The following is an 18,260-nucleotide window of genomic DNA, read 5'->3' as shown; positions in this document are numbered from 1 at the left end:
GCTGGCGACGAGCGTAGAGAGCGAAGCAACAAGCGCGACATGGCACGAGGGGGTGCACTTGCTTCAAGACAATTGATCGACTAATCGCAGATTATTGTGATTGTAAAATAAAGTGCAATGCAAATTTTAAATTTACAACTCTGTAGTACAGTACATAAGTAGTAAGGGAAACTTCCAATTCGAGGCCGGTAGATCTATTCGAGGCCGGTGTGGTATTAGCCAATGCATTCGGTGTATTACGATTTCCAGCATGCCATTTGTAGATAAACAACTAAGTACAAAACTCACAGAAATTTATACAGATTTGGCGCGAAATGCTGGCGGGAGAGCGATCACTGCCAGAAAGCAGCGCTACTGTAAGCAGCTTTCGTTTCCAAACCAGCTCGATGACACCTACCTACACGGTGGACTTTAAACAAGCAACAATCGCTCAAGTTCAAGCCGGCAGTACAGTGGTTGACGTCGCCGCTGTAACTGGCGTTCATGAGAGAACTATTCGAAAGTGGCTACATGCACTAGCGGAGGGCAAGTCACTGAAAGCCGGACGGCCTGGGCCCAAAACGTTCTTACCGAAAGCAGCGGAAGACCATCTATACGACTGGGTGGTAGGACGACAGCTCATTGGCCACCCAGTCGAGCGCGCCGTGATCATACGAAAGGCGCAGGAAGTGGGCCTGCTGGGCTGTGGCGAACGTGTGGGCCACGGTTGGTACAAGGGCTTTAAAAAGCGCTATCCAGCGCTGACCGTGCGATCCGCCCAGTCGCTTGCTACAAAGCGTAACTTTGTTGTTCATGGTGACCTAACTACGCTTTTCAACACCCTGGCAAAGCTTATCATTGAGCTGAAACTGGACAGCTCGAGGGTCTTTAATATGGACGAAACAGCTTTTCAGAAGCAACTCAAGAGCAAGAAAGTAGTCGCTGTTCGTGGATCGAGTAACGTTTGGAGTACAGAGCCTACAGCTAATTTTCACCTCACAATTGTTGCGTGTGGAAGTGCTGCTGGCTTTGTAATACCACCGGCTTTTGTTTTGCCTGGAAAGACCGTTTCACCTGGATTGCTGGAAAATTGCGAGGCAAAAGGCGCTGTGGTCACGACTTCAGCCTCGGGCTTTATCAATACCAACCTTTTTGAGCGATGGTTGAAGTTCTTTGCAAGCGCAGTGCCTGATTCCATTGCACGTCCACTTGTGCTGATTTTGGATGGATGCGGATCTCACTACTCGGAAGAGGTGCTTGCTGCAGCAGAGTGTCTGAACGTAATGCTGGTTTTCCTGCCCCCGAACGCCACGCACCTTCTGCAGCCATTAGACGTAGCCGTATTCGCTACACTGAAGAGCAAGATACAAACTCTGCTTGGGGAGCTCGTGGAGGAAGACGAGAACGGATACTACAACATTAGCAAAGACGATGCGATTCAAGTGGCTAGCATGGCCTGGCGAGGGGCTCGGATCGATCGAAATGTTAAGGCAGGGTTCAAAGCTTGTGGACTGTTTCCCTTGTCTTTAGTTAAAATGGGCGCCCGTTTGAGCAATTTCACACGAAATGGGGCACCTCGCCACGTCCTGCTTGCCACATGGCTGCATATGAAGGCGCTTGTCGAAGACGAAATTCTCACAATGCCAACTCCACCGAGCAAAGCCCGCGGTCAGAAGCGCAAGCGCGTTTCCGTCGGCGGACGTCTCTTGACACATGAGGTCTTACAGGAAATTGAAGCGTTCACCGCCAGATCGGGAGCTAAAGGTCGCAAACACGCGAGCACGAGTAGTTCAAGGGCTAAGCCTTGCAAGAAGACGACCTCGATGTCGCCAAGCGTTGACACTGGTAGTGATATTGTAGGTTCTACAGTAGTTTAGACAGAGCAACTGTCGGTACGACCTCATAAGTATGTGGAACCTAAAGATTGCCGTACCCAATTGGTTAAATATGTGCGTCTGTCAATCCGGCAGCGTTACCCCCACCCTGCCGGGCAGTTTTACATCACACAGGAGGTCTTGGCTTCAGCAAAAGGTAAGAGTCGCTAGCCATGACGCATGAGCAGCCGTACGAGGTTCTCCGGGTGGCAGCGGAGCTCTGGGGACTCGAGCAGAGCCGGCGCCCCGCTCGACATTTCGAGCGCTGTCTGTGTCTGCGTGCTTCTGGAAATGCAGTCCTTTCCAAAATAGCATCACCTCTCAAACCTAGTAGCCTATGATAATGCCTTAAGTACGACCGAAAGTCACCGCTCTAGTAGACCTAGCCCTGATGCTGGTGTACCAATGAACATACTCAAGACAAGTCTAATACCGGCCTTTAATTGAACCTCCGCCACAATTCCAGTGGTTTCTTTAAGTAACAATACAACGACCAGCACTGTCATATTATGTGCCAATCACCACCTTAAAAAAAGAGGGATTCCGGAGGTTTCCAAAACTGTCAAAAGTTATGACTTCCGAGGCTCGAGTCCGAAGCAGTGCCTTTCCGAAAATTGCACCTGCAAAACCGGCCTCGAATTGACCACTTCCCTTATGTTTCAGAAAGGTTTTGAAATAGTATTGTTTTCAAAACAATTAAATTGCTTAGAACTGAAAGAGATATTTTTTTAAATATTTCGAAGTAACAGTTATGTACACAGCTTCGTACTTAGCACTCTATTGAGGCACTTTGTGGACGAGAGACTCTGAACAGGTTGACATGGCTCTGCTTCTGCGTAGCGTGACTGCGGTGGGCGCCAAGCGTGCCATCACCTGTGCACTGGCCGATGCGGCAGCTACTTCGTCGAGCGTCCGCGGATTTGCGGCCAAAAAGGACAAGAAGAAAAAGAAGGACAAGAAGGGTGGCGATGATTCCAACTTCGAGCAAATGCTGCGTGCCATCAAGGGCCAGTACCCCGACGCGTATGCTGCGCTTTAGTGCCATACAACAATTATAATGTACTTAATATCGGATGTGCATTTTTTGCAGGGAGGAGTGGACAGAGGAGGAGAAGCAGCGCCACCAGGAGATTGGCCGCCTGTTTAACAGGATGAGCACCATCGAGCACAACCACCTCATGCGCGACCTGCAGACCAAGATTGACCTCAAGTGGGAGGCTATCAACGCACTGCCCGCAGAGCTGCAGACTGAAGCACTGGAGATCGATGTATCTCCGGCGCCGGAGGAGCGCGGAATTGCCACCTGGACGCCGCCCATCCCGGGCTTCCGACGATACACAGACGAAGGAGCTGAGACTATGGACTAAGATTTTTAGCACGAGTTTCCAATGGCAGGCTAAAGTCGTCGTTATACCGAGAAAGCGACAAAATAGAACAAGATGGAGGTGTGCAGTTGTGTTGGACTATGATACTCTGCTGGGGTTAGTGGCGCGTTTTACAAGCTGTGTTGCGCTTCATATGCATCTTCTGGGATGGGTGCTTTCTCCTCTTGTGAATCTTTTTCTTGGTCGTCTATTTCTTTATCGATGCGAGTTGCAGCAGGTTGCTTGTTCCACCACTCGCGGACATTGCGTTGGATCACCAACGATGCTAGAGCATGCGCTTTCATACGGGCAAAGTTCTTGCGACAAAGGACACCTCGCGTGGCGGCTTGGAACTTAATTGTGACGTGCCTTGTCTGCAGGAAACTACGTCGTGCCAACATGCTGCGCGTCGCTGCCTGGACGGTCACAGCGGCACGCTCACGTTCTGATAGTGCTTCTTGCTGCTTCTGCTGGTCCTCAATGCTCTGCGTGGCTTCGCGGAGCTGTTTGGTCGTCTCACGCATGTTCTTGCAATTCCGCTTGAGCAACCACGCTCGGATGCCGTGCTGCAATACCTTCACCTCGTCTTCCAGTGACTGTCTTTCTTCCGGACCCATTAGTTCCATTGCTGCCTGGAGTTTGTTTAAGCCTTCCTCGTCTTCGGCAATCATGCTCTGAACATCCGAGTCGTTCTCATTTCCGGCCAACACTAAGCGTCCACCGACAAGATTGGCATCCATGCCAACCATACTAGCAGGAGATGAACCGAAGCCCACCGATGTTCCCGTGCTGCTACTGGGAGAGTTGATTGGAATATTTTCTCCGACACTACTTTCCCGACGTCTGGACACGTGACCCCCAGAGTCTCGGGAAATCGTCAGCGAAAGCGCGCATTTATCGTGCAAACTCATCGTCGAGAAAGCTCCAAGCAGCAGCTTCCGATTGTGCTCTTGATTCTCTCCCACCTGCGAAACATTTTGCATTTTCAGTAAGCAACACAACACGTCAATATCTCTTGGCAATCGATCACTTACGTAAGATGTCGCCTTCGACGATAAGTTCGACTCCGACGGACTCTCGCAGCTGTTCGAGTGAGAGCGCGGTGGACGGACATTGGACATCACGTCGTCATTTTCTGCTAAAAGGCCCATATCCCCAGCATCCGTGTACGGTGTCGGGGCATCGTCAATCTCCATCGGTGATCCTCCAAAGCCATATATCTCGTCAACTGCACCCAAGTCATTCGGCTCATCACCCATGTGACGGTGCAGTTTTGCAGCAACGTGTGCGTGGCCTGACTTTTCAGCGCGATCAGCAGCAGTAAGGCCGTCAAAGTCACGTACTTGAAGGTCCGCTCCAGATTGCAGTAGCACATCGACTACTTCATCGTGGCCGCATCCTGCTGCTAGATGAAGTGCTGTCTGGCCTTGCGTACTTTGCTGGTTGATATGTGCGCCATGTGCAACCAGCACCGGCACCAACTGCGAGTAGTTGTAGAAACTCACGTAGTGCAATAAGCTCAAACCAGTCTCGTCCAGGGAATTGAGCTCCTCCAGCAGCTCCTCGCTTGTATGTGCGACTGTGATAAGCTGACGCACCACACGCTCGAGTAGTTTTTCTGAGAGCTGCTCTAAATCGTTGTCGCTCAGAGTCTCGATTGTGCAGTCATCCAGCGCAGTCGATATCTCACTGGAGGAAGTCGATTCATCTGGAGGCTCTGCTTTGACATTTGATTGAGCTATTGGCTGCACTTGACTAGTCGGTGAACCCGACGTCGGTAGTGTCACCGGTAAAGAGGCGTTCTCTTCTCTTGGTGGAGGAATGTTCCCGTCACCATTACTACTTCCAGTTAAGGACAACGCCGCTTTGGGTGCAGGCTCTGTTGTTTTTGTGCGGATAGCATGGTGAAACTCAGACAACCGCTCGACGACTCGAATCTTGCATTGCCGCTCGTCCACTGAGTAAGCAAATAGTAACAAGGCGTAAGAAATGAGGAAAAATGCAGAAATACCGATAGCTTACAATCTGACTCGACAAATGTCGAGAGATTTCTGAGTGATCCTGTAAATTTGTCCTCTGATCGTTTCATGACTGCACAATGAGATAGAACGGTCGGTGATCTGCCTCTCTTGCCGGTGCCGAATGTATAATGCGAGGAACTGGGTACTGTAAGATCCAAAGGGTCTATCGACCGAGCTTCACAGAGGCGTTTATCTCTTGCAATGTCTCCAATTAATGAAGGCGACACTTGATAATGACTGCGATAGGTGAACTGCTTTTTATGTGACAGCTGTATGCACTCCTGTGATCCCCCGCAATGGCACACAAACATATCCACGCCCCCAACTTCCAAAGAGCTAGGAGCTGTACAAATAATACACACGCAAGTACGTGATTAGTTTCAACATACACAGCTTGAAAAAAATGTAAAGCCCACCTGTGCAGCGCAATACCGTGTCTGATACTTTCTCGGCGCGGACTCGTTTCGCACCAAACTGCACAAACAACTTCATCGGGTCTTGAGCCATTCCTTTAGGTAGCTTGGCTGCCAGGCAGATGAGAATTTTGGCCCCGCCATCTCCGAAGTCCCAGTCTGGCGAAAAGTCTGAAATTTCGACTAGTTCGAAGGTCTGTTGGCCACTCAAACCGCTGGTATATTTTTCTGGCGACGCCAGATCTTTGAACAAATCGTCGGCACTGAGACAGTCCATCGTGCTGTCTTTTAATAGTAGCAGATCCGCATCCGACATACTGAGCGAAGAAGTCTGGTATAATGCAGTTTGAGGCTCGAAGTCCATCTCGAAACAGTCTGCATCGAAGATAACAAATACACGGGTTAAGAGTTGGGTGCTCTACGATAATGAAGAGAGAATATCTGCGTACTTTTCATGATGGAATCTACCGTTTCTTCCGATGGTATTGGCTTTGGTGGACTGAGTTGCTGGAATGACGGCATCAGAATCGTGGAAGTATTGCTACCTAGAGCAACTGGCAGCGATCGTTTTACCCCTTTGTTGGTGTTTTGACGGCTTTTACTAGACGTTGAGGAAAATTGACGGAGCACAGGCTCCTTGTTGACTTCGTCGAAGTAGTGGACAAGGACGATACTGTCGTTGGAGTCGCGCACTGAGTAAATTCTCCTGTGGAATGTCTGTAGATACGAAAGATTAGCCAGAGTGTCTAGAATTGAAGCAAACTTCTAACATCATACAGAAGTGTCTGCCGAGTGCACGTATGTCCCTAAGATGATGACTTCTCGGTTGATCACGAGCTTGGCGCGGTCTTCACGCACTCGTCCACTTTTGTCCTTGCGCTTCTGCCAATGCCATCCATCCTTCTTGTAGTCCGAGATCTTGAGCGTGTTGTAGAACAGTAAAGTGCCGCCTATTGACAGTAATACAAGTGTTAACATACGTGCCGTAGAGTCCACCTGACGATGGGACCTACTAGGCGGCCGTAGCTGCAGCGAGTGAAGAATTGGCACGCCCACCAGCTTGTAGTGCTGCAAGAGGAACACCAGCTCATCTTTTACGAGCCACCGCCGAGTTGCCTCCTGGCGCAGAGAGGCTGCGCGTGTTTGGATGCCATCGCCTGAGTCCATTCGCCGCTGGCCGCCGTAACGTCGTCTGCCGCCGGATAGTACCGTACTTGTTGAAATACTGTCTATCGCAGTGTCGCAGATTTGAGCGTGAACAAAAAGATCAATGAGATGGAGTGATCAATTGAGACAGGAGCTGCAAAGTTATCCTGTGGGGCTGTGAGCTTTTCAATGATATCCAGGATAAACATACATGTATAATCATTGGTTGCAGAATGCTGTATCCTGCAAATATGCTGCTGGACATTCGAACAGTTTCTTTTTTAATGTCAACGAAGTTTGTTAACCGCACGACGCGTTTGATTTTTACATTTTAATTAATTGTGCTGACTGCACGTGATCAAATGCCTCAAACTGAAATTTTCAATGCAAACTAACAGATAAACCTTTGCTTGTCTTAAAGCTGTTCATTGTCGCTTCTAGTATGCCCCATTGTGAAGTAAAGGCTGCCGCCAGAACGAGCCATTTGCGCCGCTGTGCGCTGCTTCTTGCTCCGCATTTTCATCAAATACCACGCCAAACGCTCAGGACACTTGAAATCAGCCACCTGCCAGGTTGTAACGCTTCTGAGCTAGTTCTACGGTTTTCCTGTTCATGCCTCCAAGTGATAAACGCAGCCGGAAGCCACGCCACCGAAGTGAGCAAGCTGCGCGGCTGCGCGCTGTTGCTTGCTCTCCATTTTTTTCTTGTGCCACTCCAGACGCTTGGGGTCTTGCAGTCCATTCACTTGCCACGCGATGCTAGGTACGCGCACCAGTTTTGCTGTTGTAGGTGACGAACCGCTGGCGTAGAGTTGTTGGTACATGGCGATGGTGGCGACTTCTTCGATGCCAGCAGCCGAGCCAATCCCGTCAGCTTCGAGACGCAACGCATCTCCCATGAGGGCAAACCCCACCTTTGTAAGTTGCTCCAGATTCCAGAGTGCAAGCGTGTTCCACGGCGATGTCAAACCGCTCAACTCGACTGGTTGGCTCGAAGGATCGGGCCGAAAATCATGGCCAGGCAGTACCGCGCCAACCACAAGGTCCTGCGTGACATCGAAGTGTGAGCGCAGGGAGGCTACACTGGTTGCATCCACGTCGATCTCCAGTGACTGTAGAATTAGAGTGTCGGCCGCAGGGAAGTGATCAGCGGCCGTTCCAATCAACGCGTTCAGGGCCGGCACGAATTTGCCCCAATGAAGCATCGGGATAATTTCCACCTTACCGGCGAGGGTCCCTGCCGCCACCTCGCTATTCAGTTTACTCATAAACTCGCGCACAGAGTCAATAAAGGCGCTTGACGAGGGTGCCTCTCCAGGAGCGGCTGTGATAATGCCGGCTTCGGGTAGCCCCACCGCAATAAGAATTCCGCCATCCGAGTACGTGACTGCTCGAGTGCAAAAGGCACGCACTTGGTCCAGCACCTTGTCGACGTTGATGCGGTCGCTTTGCGAGTGACTGTGCCAATGCAACCTCGTGCCTACAACAGTTTCCCCTCCCATTTCTCTTTGTTACCGACTGTGAGTAAATTGTGCTGATCTCCCAGCTCGTTCACATCTGATTCCAGAAATCTGAGAATAACACTTCAATATGTGAGAATTTCAAAGTGTTTTTCTACTACACGATACCTCGCTACGTGGTTGATCCATGTGAGATAATCCCGCTTCTTCTCAATGTACCGCACTAAAGTACGTGTGATCACACGAGCTGCTCGTTGCTGCGTCATCCAAACTGCACAACGCACGCGAAAAAGATACGAATGGTAGAAGCGCCGCACCCGAAGCGCAGCCTTATTGTACGCAATAAAGCGTTTTTTTCGCTTGGCCATTTTTCTAGAATAAAACCCTCGCCATTGGGCTTGAATCAATGTCGCGACTTGATGCAGGTGATGAACAGCTGCTGCTCGTCACCGCGTATCCAGCTTTGTATTGCAAGAGCAGCGGCAATAATTTCGTCTTCACGTTGACGAGCAACATTCGACATCCAACGACGCCACAAGCGAAATACTACACATTCTAATCTCTTGCGCGATCTGCTAAGAGCAAACAACGCACATTTTCTACATGTACATGTATTACGAAGTGTTTGGTTTAAGTATCTTGCTGACAGTACTCTTCATCAAAGTGTGCTTCAAGAATTAATACTTCGAAGTAGTTTTTAGTAGTAGTCGCGATGCGGGGGCGGAGGTCCATATCCTGGAGGCGGCGGTCCGTAGCCTTGCGGCGGTCCATAACCCTGCGGCTGGTACTCGTAGCCTTGTTGCACAACCACTGGTTGAACGTACACTTGTTTCGGGGAGCGTGAATCATAGTCACGTTGATCCCTACGGTCATTGTCTCCCGCAGAGGCTGCCGAAAGACAGCACGAGGCGCAACACATGCCAGCTAGACACGCACAGCAATCGTCGCCATCAGGGCAGCACATAGTTGTCTCGAGGTTGTTGTCACTCGAAAGTTCCTTGATTTCTCGTGAGCTTCTTGCGCTTGCTCTTCTGCTGGTAATTCTCGCAATGAGAATTGCAGTGTGCAGCTAACTTTTTTTACCAAGACTGCGACTTGTGTGCACTTGATAATTGTAGGGGAAAGTCGGTTGTGTCTCAGCAAACAACACCAAAACGCATCGAATCTGTGAAGTTTAACCCACACCGATCGTGTCATAATCGCCGGCGGAACAGCATGCAACTGGATATCGCTGCTGCTTAAGGACGCTACTGGCAATGCAATATATTCATTATCCACTGATGCTCTGCTCCTGCGATGGCTCGTAAGCAATTCGGGCAAGCCGCCTTCTACTTCAAGTTCGTCCATGCCGGCTACAAGACGAAGTACATCAGTGTCGCCCCTTTCTTCGCGCTCTAAGCGTTTGTGCGCATTTGGGGCTGCGGCGGGCGGATCTGGGACATCACCACGGGCTGTACGGTCACGTTGCGTGATGTTTCGTAGTCTCGGCGGCGAGGATCGTCTTCGGCGAGGCGTCGACGATTGGTGTCGTCTGCAGAGGTTCCTCCGCCGGCGCAGCAGCTCGCACACCAAGTGCTTGCGAAGCATGAGCCTGCATCATCGGGCATGGTCAGTTCACACTTCTTTGTGTAATAGAGACACTCTTTAGAAGTGTAGTCCTCTAGGAAAAACGTGATCCTGAAATTGGCCAACAGCAATGGCAAATCATCAGCTGCAACTTTAAAGTTGAACGCGATGTAGTGTCCGAGACGTTCGCATGAACTTAATGGACTTAACAAGCGTCAGCAAGGCGCTGGCCCTACAGAGACAATGCTAAACGACAGTACCCTTAAATGAACTACCAACTGGTCTCAGTTCTTGCGCCCGTTCTCCTCGAGGAACGTCTTCATGACCGAAACCACGACAGAAGTTAGCGCTTGGCGGTCCTTCTCGAGCTCCTCACGCTCGCTTTCCAACGCCTGCTCTCGTCGCTCGGTCTCCAGGCGGCGTTCTTCACGCTGCAGGAGCAGCAACTGCTCCGTGGCCCGAGCTTGTTGCTCCACCATTTCCTGGAGTAGCGTCTTGAGCTCAGCAATGCTGGTTAAGTCCACGCCACTCAGCGGTGCGACGCTTTTCGCCGTCAATTTTTGCGCCTTCGATGATTGAACCACAGGGGCGATGAAGCTCTGGGACAGCGTGGGGGTCGGTGATGACGACTCGCTTGGCGTGCTACTGGCAGAATCCTCATCCTGGCTTGTTGCAGCACGAGGGGCTTCCCGAGAAGTTGCATCGTTCGCGCCAGTGGCGATTGCCACGTTCTGCGCAAGCAACGCAGCGCTGACAGGGTCGCCACCGTCCAGTAGCGTCACCATCTCCGTCAGAAGCACTTCAAGTTCACCTGCAGGGACACCCTTCGGTCCCACCACACGACCGTTATTGCGTTTGACGCGTTCACGGTACTTGGACACGAGGTTTTCAAAGCGGTAGCGCACAATGGGGCCCTTGATATTGTCCTTGGAGAACTCGGGGCTGTTGTCCAGCTTAGTCGCCACATCGTCCCATGCCGCCGAGATGGCGCCGAACTTGGCACGAAATGGCAGCGTCTCCTTCACGAGCTTTACGAGCAAAAGGTCATCTCCAGGAGTGAACCGTTGGCGGGTGGCCTTGGTGGCAGTGGGCAGCACCTGATCCTCGGAATCCACCAGGAGAGAGGTGGACGGCGGCTGGGCCCTCAATGGGGACGGAGCGATGCTCACCTGCGCAGACGCCGATGTCGGCTTCTTTTCGGCAGGAGCCTCACCGTCCTCCGACCGGATCTTACGCGGGCGGCCGCGCTTGCCCAATGTCTGGGCCTGCGGCTCCTTCTCAGCAGCTTCCAGCTTGGGTATCACCTCGGCCATGACACTCTGGAAAGATTCGTCCTGCGACGGCGCGTCGTCTGGGTGACTGCCATTCTGGACCCAGATGCGGTGGCGCTCCACTAGACGCTCGAAGCGGTTCTTGGCGATGGGACCCTTGAGGTGGTGCATATTGAAGGCGCTACTGCCGTTGAGGGTCGTTGCGATCTTCTCCCAGCCGGCCATGAGCCCGCCGTATGGCGCGCGGAACGGCTGGTCCGTGTTCACCTGCACGGCCAGTAGGTAATCCTGACCGGGTCCAAAGCGCTGGCGGGTTCGCTGCTTAGGCGGCATGTTCCGAGCAGGCAGTAGCTTCTTCTCTTTCGCGGTTTTTTCGGTTTTTGATTCCAACGCTTTGAAGGTCCAAAACTGGGGTCATCAAAATTTATTGTATACTTTTGACAGTGCTCAGTAAAATTCTATCAAATGCAAATATTGCCTTAAACAGTATCAATAATTCAGGCTCAACAGGTTTGCATACCGTAACCCAATGTGGGATGCCGAAACTGGCGATACCGAGGCCACAAGGACAAAGTTGTGCCAGAGCCTACTGTACTTCGATCGTTCGCAAGCGCAGTAGTAACTTACTCCTAGCATGAAACTCTTTGGCATGGAACTCACTGCGCTCAGCTCAGCAGCAAAATAAAAACTGATACTTCACATTTCAATAAAGGTCAACGATCCACTGCACGCGACTGCGAGTCTATGAATGTTCACGACTGGTGAATTACGAGTCGTGTACATGTAGTGCGGTCACTCGGTTCGACAGCGCAGAAGACCGAAATTGTCTTTGGCAAAGCAAAGACTCTTTGCCTTATCGATCTTGCCTCGCATGTGGTCGTATAGCGCCACATACATTTCTAAAAAGACGGTCATATCGTCGTGAGGCCGTACAACGGTATGTTCTCCAGCAATTCCTGTAGAGCATTGCATGAAGGCATGGTCAGTTCTACATGTAGTACCAGTAGCATTTTAGCAAGATAGACACAGGAAACACACCGTCGAATGCAGCGAATTGATCACGCATCCGCACTCTACTACCTCTCCACCGAGATTTTCGACGAGCTCGACCGTCACCTTAAGCGTTTTGCCCTGCGTAGCAGCAGGTTGTTGTCAGCAACAATGAGGCATTATCGACTGCTGAAATATCATAGCACAAGAGCACAAATCTATCGTACAGATGCAACCAAATCGTCGATGATGACAACACGTCCTCCGTTGGGGATGGCGTCCAGGTGAACCTCCATCCGACCGCTGTAATATCCCGACACATAATCCACGCCGACGACGTCTCCTGGTAGTCGCCGAGCGCGACGCACTGGCACAAAAGCGGCCTGTAGAGCCAGCGCTAATGGTGCCCCAAAGATAAACCCTCTCGATTCGGTACTAACTACGTGTGTGATGCCCTTGTCCGCATACCGCAACTTGAGCGCGTCGATGGCAACCTGGAAGGCAATAGGGTCCAACAGAAGCGAAGTGACGTCGCTAAAGTCCGCACCAGGCTTGGGAAAATTGCTATACACACAAATTTTCTCCTTAATATAAGCGGAGACTTCCTCCTCGTCGGTTAGGTCCGCAGGCGGCGACAGCATTGCGGGCTTCTCGCAGCTCATTGTTTTTGGTATAAACATTGGACCATATTTCCAAAAATATATAGCTCGATACACATTTATTGTCCAGAAAATAGTCCAATTGGGTATTTTGCGCATCATGTTCGCAGCAGGGCGGAAGCTGGCAAGTCCCGATGCCGATGCAGACGCTGGAAGTAACGCCAATGGTAGGCAGTATACGTGGGTCTTAAGGTGTGACAGAAGTAATGCGCTAATACTGTGTGTCCCTCTTCCTAGATTGGCTGAGCGTTGGAAAGAGCTTTTCCGGTGGTAAAAGTGAAGATCCTTCAAAGACCAAGCACGATGCTGCAGAATCCGAGTCTGCGTTGCAAGTTTCCAAACATCGTCATAATAAACATCGCCACAAAGAGAAGAAGAGGTACAAGGAGAAGAAGCGACGCAGCGAGGAGTCGACGGCCGTGGCATCGCGCGAGAGTCGCCACCTCAAGAAGAAGAGCAAAGACAAGAAACGGCGCAGGTCGTGGAGTCGCTCCAACAGTAGTGACGATGACGAAGAAAGGCGTCGCTCTAGTCATCGCTCTCGACGACGACGGCATCGTAGCCGCAGCAACTCTCGGTCGCGCTCCCAGTTGCGCTGTCATAAGGAGACTCGGATCGCGAAACAAACTGCCAAAGATGTTGCTGTCTGCGGTCAAAATGCAGGAAAAGAGAGCGAAAAACTCTTTGAATTCGACTGTGTAGGTGATCGCGAGAACCAGTTCTTCGGATCGACGTATGTCCACGACCAGCCACTGTACGAGTTGGCTACGAAACGGAACCTGCATACCGGTGCATGGATATCCCAAGCATGGCCAAAATATATCAGTAGTGAAGGATCTGGCAAGGAGAAGAACAGCCAAGACACAGGTCGATACTTTTCGCCCCAGGCACGCAAATTAGAGAGAAATGCTCGACAGAAGCGTCTGTATCTCGCCTATTCGGAGAAAAGATTGTCTCGTGTAGCAGCTAAAGACGTCATGAATCAACCTGACCACCGTCTACCTGAAATGACGTATATTCCGCTTGATCCGGTACTCGATGTGGGCGATATGGGTGAGGTGTACGATGGTTTCTCTCGTGCCAATGATGACACGAACGGAATTCTTCTCACTGACGGGCAAAGCGTGGAGCAACATCTAGTGGAACGCAGCAAATTCCTCAACACTGCTGTTACAGCTAACCCACACAATGTTGGTAGCTGGCTCGATTTAATAACCTTTCAGGAGCAGACAATTCGGCTTCAACCCAAGACAAAAAGATTGAGCTCAGCTATAAAAGCAAGTATTGTGGAAAAGCAAGCTGCAATTCTTGCAAGAGCACTAGCTACGAATCCTCAGTCGCGAGAGTTGCATCGCGTCAAACTGAACATGTCATTGCAGACTGGCGAAAGCTCTGATGTTGACTTGTTTCAACAGCAACTCGAGCGTCTTCTCTCTGAAGATCCGATGAACGGTGGGTTGTGGTTCAAGCTGCTTCAAAGTCGCCATCAACATTTTGGTAGCTTCTCAATGCAATCTGTACGCGATCTCTACGCTCGTATCATTTCTGTTTTAAGAAAAGAGAGCGTCTGTGCTGCAGCAACGACGACTGAACCAGTTTTATCAACAAGCGGGAGAGCGAAGTCGAAGGAGTTGACGGAATTGCTGCTCGATTTTCATTTTCTCATGTGCCAGTTCGAGAATAGAGCAGGCTTCATCGAACGCTCACTCGCTCAGTTGCAAGCTCTAATTGATTTCACTCGAAATGAGGGTGCAGTAACTGGAGGGCGTGGCAGCGGAGAGAGTCACTTGGAATTGCTGCGAACGTTTGCTTTACGGTGGAATAAGGAAGATGCGATTGGATTTGGTGACGAGACTGTCTCGCGCATTGAGACATTGGCAGACGCTCCGAAGCCTTCACTTGTACAGCTCCAAGATTTCATTCAGAAAACGTGTGTTACCGCTGTCGATCAAGTGAATCCTCCTGAAGTGTTGCGAACAGAAGTACACAGGCAGAGTTTGCTGTCAGCTTCTGCAGCATATCAACGTCAATCACGTCGAAGTGATGCGACAGAGAAGAACAGTGAGATCAACTCGAATGATGCATCAAGTGACGAATCCGAGACGGAATCCAGGCGAGGTGGTAAAGTGATTTACAGTAACTTGCATGGGTATCGCATCAACGTCGATGACGCCAACGATTCGAAAGAGTACGAGCGCATTCTCGCCGAGCTACGGGGTACGGAAAATGCGCGTGCTCGGCAGACTCAATTGCTTGACAAGGAGAAGCTGAAACGCGCAGTACTAGCTGAGACACATTCACAACTGGAAGATCAACGTGCAAATTACGATTCCATTGACGGAGATGACCGCTTTCTACAATGGCTTAACCGTGAAGAAGTGCAGATACAAGAGCAGTGGGCTCCGTTACGTTCAAACAACCCTCTTCATCAAGATCTTATTGAGGATCAGCCAGACCGCGTTACACTGACTGAAGAACTCCAGCCCTTTTTGTTTTCTGTTCCAAAGGCGTACCAATGGAGGCTTATCGCGGAGATCCTGCAGATGTGCGGCGTCGAGTGGCGAGGTGAATTTTCTTGGGAGTCTAGTCTCCCAGGTTGCGAGTCAATGTACAGCGACGGCTCTGCGGGCTACGAACTGCTCGTGGCTCCGATTCTATCTGTGCTTAATCCGGACGTTGCCAACTCCAGCAAACACAAGCTGTTTCTTGATCCAAGTGACCGTAAGATGTTGCTGGAGAGTGCTCTTCTTAAAGACATTGCAGTGAAGCGAGGAGTGGTCTGCGACCCCAGCAAGGTGGCATTTATCCGTCGAGTCTTCGCGCAAGCTGTGGATACATTTCATGAGACGGATGAGAAATTTGAAAGTGCCCTTAAGTGTCTGTGGATTGGCTTCGAAGCTGAAGTTATCCGTGCACTTGGAGCTTCGGAGGAAAGCATAGCGTACGTTCGGCGTTTGAGTCAAATCTTAGCGAAAAGAAGCAAGAAGGGCGACACAGATTTTACTGCTCTGTACGCCTATGCTAAGCTGGAGCTAACTCTTGGAAACGAGCGCCAAGTTCGGCGTATCTGTGCCAACACGCTCAAGTCACTTGCATCTCCTTCCGTCAACACGCAATCGGAAAGAGATTTCCATCGTTTTGCCTTTCTTCAAGCACGTCTCGAATTGTGGTCGTCCTCTGGTGAGCGAAAGAAAAACAATGAAAAAGCGCAGAATCGATTGTTGCGATGTCTGTATACGCTCTGGAGTGCGAGGCAACTGGATAACACGGAGAAGGAATCGCTTGAAACGATTACCAAGAAGCACAAGAGCCGGACTAATGACTACTTGCAGGAGCTCTTGATTTCCAATCCGTCGACTACATGTAGAACTGATCTCATTGCGAGATATCGAGCGGATCTCCACTTTGCGATTCAGCATTGCGTCGAGTCAACTACGCGAAAGCTCGAAGGAAATACTAGCTCACAGTATCGATCAAGCTGTTGGGCTGGGTACTGTATGCACAACTTGGCACTCGTTGTTTACACCTATGACGGATTTGATGCAGCTTGTCGTGAATACCGGCAGACTTTGGCCAACGCAGAGCATCAGTTTTGTTCGCATGTATCGTGGATGTGGACGTGCTTCCTCGATTTCATGCAGCAACATCAAGTGTCGGGCGTAGCTCCTAGTCTCGCCCCTCGTGAATGGCGTTCGTCAATCGGTGAAGCAGTGGAGAAATTCTCAACCAACAAGCTGTTTCTTCGACTCTTTGTTGATGCCGAGACGGGAAATACCATCTCACAGGTGCTTCGCAATTACTTCCTTCGGGTAGAGAAAAGGTGGCGTCGACACTTTGACTCACCAGAGTTGGTGGAGTGGCTGTTCGCGCTGCTCTGTGAATTTTACCGTGCTGAGCGAGCTGCGACGACCAGGGAAAGGTCAAAGTCAAGTGTCGACGAAGTCTGCTGCTTGAATCATCGCTGGGGTATGAACGCGACGGCAGTTAACCGTATCCGACAAATGTTTGAAAGCATGGTGAATCAGATTCGAACAAAGGGGAACGCGCTTTGCTGGGGGCTATATATGCGCTTTGAAGTTGCTCTAGGAAAGGTGGACGCTGCAAAGAAGGTGTTATACCGAGGAATTGCAGCCTGTGCGTGGAGTAAAGCGCTATACATGGATGGACTACGCGCAACACGGCCTTATCTGAGTGAAGACGAATACCAAGAACTTATCGAGTTTATGGAAGCAAAGGAGCTGAATTTGCGAGTGGACTTCGAGTGAAACAAACAACCAGAATTAGAGTAAATACAAAAACTGATTCTGACACGAGTCGGTGTTGTTTATCGATGGCGGAACGTAGTAGGAAGCGTGAAGAAGCAGGTGATGACAATACTAATGGCAGGACAAGTTGAAACTGACGAGCCGTGCGTGGTTTCTAAAGGCTTTGTCAGCTTGATTCAGCGACTTGCTGCTTGTAATGGGACGAAATGGAGCGTGTCCAGCATCTTAAATGAGGTCTTACCAGAGCAAAGGAATTTGTGTGAGGCCCGAAATTTGCTGGAGCCTAGGCTGCTAAAAGGGAGAGCGATTGATGACACGAAGCGCAATAGATCCGTGGCCTCGTTACCAACAAAGGTAACACCTCCACGCTCTTTGAATCAACCTCTCATGCTGGCATCAGACAAGAACACGGGCGTACATTCACCAACAAGTACCTTACGCGAACACGCGCTTACGATATGGGAGGACAAATTTCGGTTAAAATGCTTGACTGGCGAAGATAATATGTTCTTGCTCGCACATCCAAGTGTGGCTGACACGCTAGAAAACGCAAGTTTTCTGAGAGAAACAAAACTAACGTATGACCAGGTCATGGAACTGGAGATGAGTCTTGTCATGCTCCGCCGGCAAAATGGGTGGTCTAAAGCTCGCTCTCCTATTATACGATCCCTCTCACTATGTGATAAGCTTACGCAAAATGCATGGATTCACGGCCGAGCATTACCCGCTTCGCGCTCAAGCTGTGTGGTACTCCCAGAGATAATCCTATTGAAGCGAACGCCACCATGCACTGTAACACGGCCAAAATTACCTCAAAAGAAATTGATGGTACCAATCAAAGCATATCTAAGGCCGGCAACGATCGATTGCCCACTCGAAATTCGGGAATGGGTCCGTGATCATTGCGTAGAAGAAATAGCTCGCTCCTTGACAATGAGAAAGCAATTTGCGGTTGAAAAGATATGGGTAAGACCACTATCAAAGTCGAGTTTGATTTCTTCTCTAACGTTTTGATCAGATTGTCGTGTCCAGATATTTTCATCGAGCCAAGCGCCATCGGTTTGCTCACTGGCGGCAGCAAACGATGTGGGCGCAATGTTACAACCAAATTCGAAGGTTTTGTCAGCTGTAAGTTACGTTTGTGAAGACGCAAGAGTCTTATAAAAAAATACTAACGCGTTCTGTTGATCTACATGTATACGACTAGAAAATGTGCGTTGTTTGTTCTTAGCAGATCGCGCAAGAGATTAGAA

The 18,260-nt window shown here is 50.2% G+C and overlaps 7 protein-coding genes across 7 annotated transcripts; 2 read left to right on the top strand and 5 right to left on the bottom strand.

Annotated features, from left to right (window-relative positions):
• Positions 1-2,653: 2,653 nt before the first annotated feature.
• On the top strand, positions 2,654-3,338 carry PITG_00216 (uncharacterized protein; the record flags this gene model as incomplete). Its single annotated transcript, XM_002908794.1, has 2 exons — positions 2,654-2,876; positions 2,944-3,338. The coding sequence occupies 2 exons, from the start codon at positions 2,674-2,676 to the stop codon at positions 3,218-3,220; spliced, it is 480 nt and encodes a 159-aa protein (XP_002908840.1).
• A 10-nt stretch (positions 3,339-3,348) lies between these two features.
• Positions 3,349-6,818, bottom strand: PITG_00215 (calmodulin-binding transcription activator, putative; the record flags this gene model as incomplete). Its single annotated transcript, XM_002908793.1, has 10 exons — positions 3,349-4,182; positions 4,252-5,174; positions 5,240-5,268; positions 5,328-5,337; positions 5,420-5,581; positions 5,655-6,026; positions 6,101-6,158; positions 6,207-6,368; positions 6,429-6,601; positions 6,665-6,818. The coding sequence occupies 10 exons, from the start codon at positions 6,816-6,818 to the stop codon at positions 3,349-3,351; spliced, it is 2,877 nt and encodes a 958-aa protein (XP_002908839.1).
• Positions 6,819-7,407: 589 nt separating this feature from the next.
• On the bottom strand, positions 7,408-8,298 carry PITG_00214 (uncharacterized protein; the record flags this gene model as incomplete). Its single annotated transcript, XM_002908792.1, has 1 exon — positions 7,408-8,298. One exon carries the CDS (start codon positions 8,296-8,298, stop codon positions 7,408-7,410), a length of 891 nt encoding a protein of 296 aa, XP_002908838.1.
• Positions 8,299-8,849: 551 nt separating this feature from the next.
• Positions 8,850-9,856, bottom strand: PITG_00213 (uncharacterized protein; the record flags this gene model as incomplete). The annotated part of the gene is made up of 2 exons (XM_002908791.1): positions 8,850-9,290; positions 9,720-9,856. The coding sequence occupies 2 exons, from the start codon at positions 9,854-9,856 to the stop codon at positions 8,954-8,956; spliced, it is 474 nt and encodes a 157-aa protein (XP_002908837.1).
• A 112-nt stretch (positions 9,857-9,968) lies between these two features.
• Positions 9,969-11,426, bottom strand: PITG_00212 (uncharacterized protein; the record flags this gene model as incomplete). Its single annotated transcript, XM_002908790.1, has 1 exon — positions 9,969-11,426. One exon carries the CDS (start codon positions 11,424-11,426, stop codon positions 10,107-10,109), a length of 1,320 nt encoding a protein of 439 aa, XP_002908836.1.
• Positions 11,427-11,800: 374 nt separating this feature from the next.
• On the bottom strand, positions 11,801-12,745 carry PITG_00211 (adenine phosphoribosyltransferase, putative; the record flags this gene model as incomplete). The annotated part of the gene is made up of 3 exons (XM_002908789.1): positions 11,801-12,049; positions 12,132-12,224; positions 12,311-12,745. 3 exons carry the CDS (start codon positions 12,743-12,745, stop codon positions 12,005-12,007), a joined length of 573 nt encoding a protein of 190 aa, XP_002908835.1.
• Positions 12,746-15,348: 2,603 nt separating this feature from the next.
• On the top strand, positions 15,349-17,007 carry PITG_00210 (uncharacterized protein; the record flags this gene model as incomplete). Its single annotated transcript, XM_002908788.1, has 1 exon — positions 15,349-17,007. One exon carries the CDS (start codon positions 15,349-15,351, stop codon positions 17,005-17,007), a length of 1,659 nt encoding a protein of 552 aa, XP_002908834.1.
• Between the last annotated feature and the right edge of the window lie 1,253 nt (positions 17,008-18,260).

This window comes from Phytophthora infestans, genomic scaffold (genome assembly GCF_000142945.1).
Source record: "Phytophthora infestans T30-4 supercont1.1 genomic scaffold, whole genome shotgun sequence".
In the NCBI taxonomy this organism is placed as follows: Eukaryota; Oomycota; class Peronosporomycetes; order Peronosporales; family Peronosporaceae; genus Phytophthora; species Phytophthora infestans.
This window is presented reverse-complemented; position numbering and strand designations above follow the sequence as displayed.